General features: G+C 49.2%; 1 protein-coding gene across 1 annotated transcript in view; it reads left to right on the top strand.

Annotated features, from left to right (window-relative positions):
- The first annotated feature begins 1,266 nt into the window (after nucleotides 1-1,266).
- Nucleotides 1,267-8,781, top strand: part of VIPR2 (vasoactive intestinal peptide receptor 2) — a 71,043-nt gene continuing 63,528 nt past the window's right edge. The window contains exons 1-2 of the mRNA XM_047095793.1: nucleotides 1,267-1,346; nucleotides 3,435-3,534. Of these exons, the coding sequence (XP_046951749.1) occupies nucleotides 1,284-1,346; nucleotides 3,435-3,534 (163 nt within the window). The 5' untranslated portion in view covers nucleotides 1,267-1,283. The remainder of the gene's footprint in view (nucleotides 1,347-3,434; nucleotides 3,535-8,781) is intronic.

The following is an 8,781-nucleotide window of genomic DNA, read 5'->3' as shown; positions in this document are numbered from 1 at the left end:
CAGATGGCTGATAGGTATTAATGGATACATGCGGGGAGGGGGAGGAGTGGTCAGAGGACACAAATGATAAAAAGCTAATGAGGTAAAACTTTAATAGCTGAATCTAAATAAATGATGACAGCTCAGGGCCTGGAGCCTGCTTGGGATTCTGTGTCTCCCTCTCTCTCTGCCCCTCCCCTGCTCGCACTCTGTCTCTCCCTCTCTCTCAAAAATAACCATTAAAAATAATTTTTAAAAAAATTTTAACGTTTATTTATTATTGAGAGACACAGAGAGACAGAGCATGAGCAGGGGAAGGGCGAGAGACAGGGAGACACAGAATCTGAAGCAGGCTCCAGGCTCCGAGCTGTCAGCACAGAGCCCGACTTGGGGCTCAAACCCACGAACCATCAGATCGTGACCTGAGCCGAAGTCTGATGCTCAACTGACTGAGCACCCAGGTGCCCCCAAAATAATTTTTTAAAGGGTGTTCTTTGAACTTTTCTTATTCTAACCTCTGTGTAAGTTTGAAATTATTTTCAAAGGAAAAGTCAAAACCACAACAAAATTATCTGTTTCATTCTTCATTGCTAGCTACCCAGCAACTAGCTGTAATGCTAAAATAATCCATTGGGAAGTTTAAAGCGGACGCGATGCCTCAGGAAATGCTCATTTCTGTCTCAGGCCTCTGCACCTGCCGGCGCCTCTGGCTTTCACCGCTGGACGCAGGCAGGACCTGCCACCAGGGGGAAATCTGCCCAAACCCAAACGCACTCTGATTTTCCTCTTAATTTCCAGTTGCCCCAACCGACCCCCACCCCTAGCCCCCTCCCCCGGCTTCGAAGGTAGCACACGCACCCTAACTGGGTTTCTGGACACTTTCCTGGGCGTCTTTTCGCTTATTATTTAACAAGGAGGACACAAGTGGGCGCAAACCCATCTCGGTTCACACCTGGAGCCTGTTCCCAAAGGGGGTCACTCCCCAGTGGCTCTTCCCCTGACCTCTCCACTTGGGGTCGGGCGGGCACTGCGAGCGTCCGGCCCCCCGCCGCCATCTCCTCTCCGCTTTCCCAGCGGCTGAAGGCGCGAGCGGGGGCAGGGGGTGGGGCGGTGAGCGGGAGGAGGGGGCGCGGGGCGGGGCCGCGGGCGCGGGGGGCGGAGCCGCGGGGCGCGGGGAGCAGCCGGGGCCGGCGGGGAAGCAGGCGGCCGCCCCACGGCAGCTGCAGGGCGCGCGGCGCTCGGACCGCGGGAGCCGGGGGGTGCGCGCCCGCGGCTCGGCCCATGCGGGCGTCGGGGGCGCGGGGATGAGGGCGCCCGCGCTGCTGCCGCCCGCGTTGCTGACCTGCTGCGGCTGGCTGCTCGCCCCGGTGAGTGCGCCCCGCGACCCGGGTCCGCGCCCTGGCTCCCCGGCTGCGCTGCCCTCCCGCGTCCAGGAGGTGGAGGGTGGGGGTGGGAGCTGGGCCGGAGACCTCCGCCCGCCCGCCCGCGCGCGCCCCGCCCCGGGTCTGGGGGAGCTGCGGACCCTTCCCCGCGGCTCAGGAAGATGCGTCTGTAGCCCCGGGTTCGCGGGGCGCGGGACCCAGCTTCCTCCAGGGCGCTGGTCCCGGCGGAGCTGCTTCGGCCGCGTCTTCCCGAGGCGCGGGGCGCCCCGAGCGGGGTCAGGGGACCGGGCTGCGGCCACCTGCACGGCCTTCCCCCGCCGGAGGGAAGTGAGGAGTCCCCCACCTCCCGTAGTTGCTCCGGGGTGTCACCGAGGGACACGCTGTGGCTAAAGAAAGTTTCCTCTCGGAAAAATACCCTTTTCGTCGCTACGAGAGCACAGCAGGAAATGATGCCCTGCAGAGCAGTTTGTTAAATGACTGTATTAGTGGGACATTCCTGTCATTTGAAGACCTTTTAAACAAAATTGTCAGCCTTGTGTCTTGCTTCCCCCGTAGAGCGAGGCCGTCGTGGCCGGTTGAGTGCGTATTGCAGCCGGTCCCGGCCCCACCGAGCCCCAGCCCCTCCTGAGGAGGTGAGGCCGAGGGCGGGGCTATGTAGGGAGGTGGTGATCGCACTGCTTAGGGGGGGGCAGAGAACCTACCAACTCCCCTGTCTGGTGCTAAGGCTTAGCAGGCCTCTCCTCCCTCAGAGGAAGGCGGTTGGACAAGACCTTTGTTAGTGATTTTAATGCTTTGAAAGAGCCAGCGAGTTACAAGTACCAGGAGTTATTCTGGCTGATGCAGCTTTCATTTCTAAGATGCCCCAAAGTGAGTCCTTGCTCTGCGTGTTCCAAGAATGTCAGGAACCACAGTGTCTTTTTATACCTTGACAAACATGTTTTAAGTCAACCTAACTTTCCTAATTCTGAAATGTAAACCACTGACTTGTTCAGATAGGAAGGTACAATCTGTCTGAAACCAGGAGTTTCTACAGTTTGGTGGTTGTCCGGAAATGGGCTGCAGGGAGGCGCTTGGTGTCTTTCTTAAAATGAGGGTAGATGTGGCGAAAGTATCAACGTTTCCCTCTTAATTCTGTTCAGAAACTGGATTTCTGGTTAGAGTTCTAGCTGACCTCTTTGATAGTAGGATAATTAAGTAGAGATGGCCATTGTATACTACCCAGAGCATGACTCTCTTAGAGTAAAAATAAAATTTTGGTCAGACACGGGAGGGGGTATGCAGCCTGCTGTGTGAGCACTTGGGGTGGGGGAATAAAAACAGAGAACATTGGATTTTCATGAAAGCAAATCAGAGAATTTTCTTCTAAGGCTGAAATGTGTCGTTTTGTCTTTTCACCGTTAATGGGCAATATTAACTACACCTTTGGTTCCTGCGACCCGTTGGGAGGGGAAATCAGCCACCTCTTGTTTGGTGGCAACCACAGTGACGCAGCCCTTCCCACGCTTCGTCTCCCTGCTTGCCCCTCTGATCATCCTGAAAATCTCCTTCGCGCCAATTCCAAAGTTTCAGACGTGACCTGCGGTCTCTACGAATAACGTCATCCTGTTAGAGCTCTGTTGAGACGCAGAGGCTGTGGTCCTTAGGCGAGGCATGTAGGCGTCTGGGCTAGCGTGTGGGCACCGAGAATGGTCTGTGAGGAGATATGTACGTCCTTTAATTAAATCAAGGACCACGAAATGGAGGGCTCCACTACTGAAAGATGATTAGGATCAAAGAGCTTTATACTGCCAGATTAGTACCAACATCATACAGCGTATGATGTTAGTAAGCTGTTTTCCTGCTCAGTAAAAAAAATATTTTATTAGATTTTATGTTTGTTTTAGAATTCCTTCACAAAGTGAATGTGTTTTCATAACCATGCCAGAAATATGAAGGTGACTGCTTTTAAATGAGTGTCATTTGGGGAGCACTTTGGAACCGAAGGGTGTTTTATTTTATTTTGTAGAACTGTTGTTTGACTTTCCTCTTCTGGTGGAATTTTTAGTCACTTCCATTTTTTTAAACCTTGACCAGGTGAACAGTGTTCACCCAGAATGTCGATTTCATCTGGAAATACAGGAGGAAGAGACAAAATGTGCAGAGCTTCTAAGAACTCAAACAGAAAAATACAAAGGTAAGGTAGTCACGGGGTGAGTGTGATGGTCCTAGCTAGATAACCTGACGGGCAGATAGCTGATGCCTCACTCTAAACATTGAGGTTTTAAGGTCACCTGCGTCTTCACGAAAAGGTCTGTTTCCACTGTTTTCTAATGAATGCTGGTAAAACTTCTATGAATATTAGGGGCGGCAGAATCCTTCACACAATAAACCTTTTGAAAGAAAGCCATAATCCTTAAAAGTAACGGTATCCATCGTTTAACATAATAGCAACAGTTACTGAAATAATTTCATGGGCATTGTTATGCTTTGCAAAAGCAACTCCCATTTCTACGGAATGAATATCTGATTTCTTTCCTTTAAAAACTGTAGTCACATCACAGATTCTTTTTGTCAAATTAAGAATGGTGGAGGAGCACATGGGTGGCTCTATCAGTTAAGCATCCGACTCTTGATTTTGGCTCAGGTCATGATGTCATGGTTCATGGAATCAAGTCCTGTGTTGTGCTCCTTGGTGAATGCTGAGTGGGGAGTCTGCTTGGGATTCTCTGTCTCCCTGTCTCTTTGCCTCTCCCCTACACACACACACACACACACACACACACACACACACTGACTCTCTCTCTCTCTCTCTCTCTCAAAATAAATAAATAAATAAACAGTAAAAAAAAAAAAAAACCCACCAAATATATTAAAAAAAAAAGAATTGTGGAAATGTCAGAAATCAAACAAGAAAATGAGACTTGTGTCTTCCCAAAGACGCTATTGTGTCTATCCCCTATTGTGAATACCATGAATTTGCTCCTTTTATTTTCTCCAGGTCAAAGGACACATGCTGGGACCACATACATTCCAGTTAGACACACTCCAGGTCTATAAACTCAGAAAGGTGCTGTGACAACACCCAAATTATAACAGTAGCAAAAACCTTTTGTCCTTCAACTTTCTTTTTCTCTGTCCATTTTCAAATTAAAATCAAAGTAAGACTATGTTATGTGTTCAGATAGTTTAGTGTCCTGCAGAGGGACTTCAGACCAGAGTTACAGACACGGGCTTTGTTCTAAACCAGCACTGCCCAGAAGAAAGAGAATATGAACCACATAGGGAATTTTTAATATTCTAGTTGCCACATTAAAATAAGTTTTAAAAATGTGAGATTAATTTTAATATACTTTATCCTAATACTTGTATCCAAGTCATTATCATTTTAACTAGTAATCAATATAAAATACTGATGAGAAATTTTACATTTTTCGTATACTAAGTCTTAGAAACCCAGCCTGTATATCCAAATACATCCAAATCATTATCATTTCAACTTGTAATCAATAGAAAATATTGATGAGATAGGGGCGCCTGGGTGGCGCAGTCGGTTAAGCGTCCGACTTCAGCCAGGTCACGATCTCGCGGTCCGTGAGTTCGAGCCCCGCGTCGGGCTCTGGGCTGATGGCTCAGAGCCTGGAGCCTGTTTCTGATTCTGTGTCTCCCTCTCTCTCTGCCCCTCCCCCGTTCATGCTCTGTCTCTCTCTGTCCCAAAAATAAATAAACGTTGAAAAAAAAATTTAAAAAAAAAAAAAAAAAAAAGAAAATATTGATGAGAAATCTACATTTTTTGTATACCAAGTCTTAGAACGCCAGCATTTATTTTGCTCTACGGTTTGGACCCGCCACCTTTCGGGTACTCACCACAGCCGGTGGCTCCCATGCTGGACAGCATGGCACCAGACCTCTACTAACATAGACATCCTGTGCTCTTTCTGGTCCCTTCTGGAGCCTCCGCTTGCTTGGCTGAAAAATGAGGTCTGTGACCCCAGGACTCCTCCAGCCTTAAAGATCTGTGATTTTGGTAATGCACACATGGTCCTGAGGCCACATCTTCCAAATGGTCTGGTAGAGCTCTGACCAGAGAAAGGCGAATGAAGCAGCTCAGCCCCACAGCAAATGTGGACCAGGCGTCACTCCTGTGCAGAACTCTATGCTGACCACGAGCCAGGTGTGAGGACAGAGGAGACACTGGTTCGGCCAGCCAGAACCTCAAGATGAAACAGTCGTCATGGCCACTGAGGTCTGTTCCCGGTGGTGAAAATTAAGAGATTTAAGACAAATAAATGCTGAGAAGAGACAGACTTAAGAATTGTCTGGTGAGTGGCCAGTGGACCCAGGGCCCTGCAGCTCCGTCCACACTGCCTCCCGCGTGAAGGGGGATGGAATGCTGTCTGCTGCATCCTCGGTAGGTGACCCCGGGCTGTCCACAGACTCCTGGAGAGTGGGAACTTTACCCCCCTCACGCCATTATTGCACAGTCAAGTTGTTGACGTGTTCTGAGGCTGCCCACAAATGGCGTTCACTCACTGGCGTTAATTTTTCTCCTGGAGCATGAACAGAGCTGCTTCTTCATGTGAGTTCTTCCGCTCTTCAAAGGGCATTCATTCACAGGCTCCATGGGGCCGAACACGTCCAATTCCTGCAGACTCCCCAGGCCCTCTGCCATCCGCTGTGGATACGCACAGACACTCCCGAAATGCGGGAGGGAAGATTGCCTTGACATGGCTGGCACATGCCCACAGGTTGCACTCGATTTCATGACTGTTGATAGATTGTTTGCAGACAACACACCTGTCCCTCGCGTGCATCTGGGGTCTGCTTCCCTGCCCTTGCTTCTCTCACAACTGATGTTTTAGGGAAAAGCTCCTAGAATGCTTAGTGTGGCTTGTTTGTCACTCTTGATTTCCCACATTCATCAAGAACATTTTGTTAACAAATAGAAAACTGGCACTGTTTCAGTGGGCAGCAAGGAACACTTAACATTTAAAAACTAGAATATGGCTCATGACTTTCCCTCTGAGGAATCCCATCACAGTTGGCCAGGGGCTGGCTGGATAACGGACAAAGCAGGACAGGAGGGGCATCTGTAAGTTTGTGCCAGTGACTCACCTCATGGGTGCTGTGTGGCGGGAAGCGAGACTAGTTCAGGGAAGTTAGGTTTTCTGCCATTATGAAATAGGATGTTACGATCCACAATCAGGGTTTTTTTAATATATGAAAGATTCTTTATCCCTAGTTGTCTCACATAGATGGAGTGTGGAATTCATTAGTTCAAAACAATGTCCTTTTAGTTTTACTCTGTTCCAAAGGCACGGGTCTGACCCCTAGTCCCTGGCCAGCCCTTCATGAGTCTCAAGTGTTGGCCTAAGAGAGAGCTGGTGGCCGTGTGGCAGGGCAGGGGCAACATGGGACGGTGGGGATGTTGGGAACTGTGGATGGCAGGTCCTCCTTACGACCCTCAGTTGTTACCGTGAGGAAATGCAGGTGCCAGCCTGCCCAGTTCCTGTGTTCAGAGAACACGGAAATGCAAACTTATACATAAAATATTCCAATTTCTTAAGAGTTTGCAACTAGTTCTTTTAAAAAGTTTGGTAGGAGACAAGCAAACCCCCTCTGGGGCAGACAGATACTGCCTGAAAGCTGTCAGATTCTTGCATGTGACGGTACGAAGACGGGTCAGGACGTTTCCAACGTTCATTAGGGTCTCCTTCACACGCCCTTCCTGCCTTGGTCTTCAGGGTCTCAGAGGTGATCTGTCTGTGACCCACACCAGATGGCTGGACGGCAGTATCTAAGTAAGGGCAGAGTCTTTGAAAATCACTAAGTTCACCTTGACATCAGCTGGAGCAGAGAGAACATGGTAGTTTTAGATAGAGGCCGTCACACATCTTCCTTGTGTGGAGTGGTGGAGAAAAACGTCCCTCAGTTTTCTTGCAATGACAAAGTGTGAGTCCTTAGACATTTTCTTAAATTGAAAATTTTTGTTATTACTGTTAGCTCTATAGCAAAAATATCTGCGTGTGACCCATTTCACCTTTGGGTCTGCAGGAAGAGCCCGCTAACAGGCCAGCTGCCCTTCAGGAGACAGGTGGCATTGTGGCAGTCCTTTAGGCCTGGCCACCCGTCAGCTTTTGTAAAGAGAGACAATTTGTGTTCTAAATTCCTTTTTTTCTTACTTTTTGAAATATGCAGAGCTCAAGTGCCAGGGTTATAGGTAGTAATAAGTCACCAGAATAAAGACACTGTACATGAGGTAAGCCAGGAGCAGAACGAAGGCATTCTGATCGGATGAAAGTGTACGTTTGCTCACTTTCAGCAAAAGTAAAAGTGAGAGGAGACATTAAGGGTCCGTAGTGTCTACTTTTAAATTTGTAGGATTCAGAAATTGGTGTGAAAACAGAAACAAAGAAAACCAGCTTTCAGTTATAGTAAGGTGATTCGTATAAATCTGACAAGGAATTCTTTTTATTACATGCTGAATCTAAAACAAACACAAACACATAAATCCAGACAAAATAAACAATTTCATTCTAAACCCCTTTAAAGGGTTCACTTTATAAGGAAGAAAAGCTTAGGAAGTATTTAGACCTTTGCCACTTAATATTAATTCATCGACAAGACTAACTTAATGCTCCTGATAGACGTATGAGGCCTTCCGAGGCCACAGGTGCCTAAAAATACAGCTAAAATCCGGCAGTGCTCCCTAGCGGTGGCCCGGGCTGACCTGTGTGGGAAGGGCATGAGTCCGCTCCTGCAGGCTTTGCCTGTGCACAGATCGGACAGGAACTTCCGTGGGACTTTGTATTATTCCTGCCTAGACCTGGAGGGGTGTGGACTGTGTCTGAGAGGAGCAGAGGTGGCGCCTGGGTTTTCCTGGCAGCTCCACCCCCTGAGCTGGACCATGAAGGTGCCGGGCTGAAATGGCCGTGATGGCAAATGTTAGCTTAGGACGAGGGCCATGGGAAGCGCTCCACTAGAAGACTTACTTTTCTCTGACTTTTTTAAACAAAGGGTGCTTACTACGTTAATTTTGATCGATGTGTCAAGAGCTGTGAGGGGTTTGGAGTCCCCATACTTGCAAGCTAACCAGTTGGGCCGCCACGGTTTCACAGATGCCTGCGGGCCTGGGACCCTGGGTCAGAGACAGCAGGCCTGGGACCCTGGGTCAGAGACAGACTTGACCGCTCCCAGCAAACAAGCAGCTGGGGTGTCATGTTCACATACTCCCTTTCCCCAGATCCCACAGGACTGACGCGGTGCCCGCGGGCGGTTTGTGTCACAGCTGAGGAGCCCTCAGTGTCACGGGAGGCTGCTGGCCCTCCCGCCCAGCCTTTGCTCCAGAGAAAGATGCTCTCTCATTTACTGGGGTCAGCCCAGAGGGAGGCACTGTGCCTGTCCGTCAAACCTGTTTCACAGACATTCTCAAAAAGACAGTTGG

The sequence above is a fragment of the Lynx rufus genome, unplaced genomic scaffold (assembly GCF_022079265.1).
Source record: "Lynx rufus isolate CCGP_SWC_20201006 ecotype Redwood Valley unplaced genomic scaffold, mLynRuf1.p SCAF_4, whole genome shotgun sequence".
Taxonomy (NCBI): domain Eukaryota; kingdom Metazoa; phylum Chordata; class Mammalia; order Carnivora; family Felidae; genus Lynx; species Lynx rufus.
The sequence above is the reverse complement of the archived record's forward strand: the minus strand, read 5'-3'. Positions and strand labels throughout refer to the sequence as shown.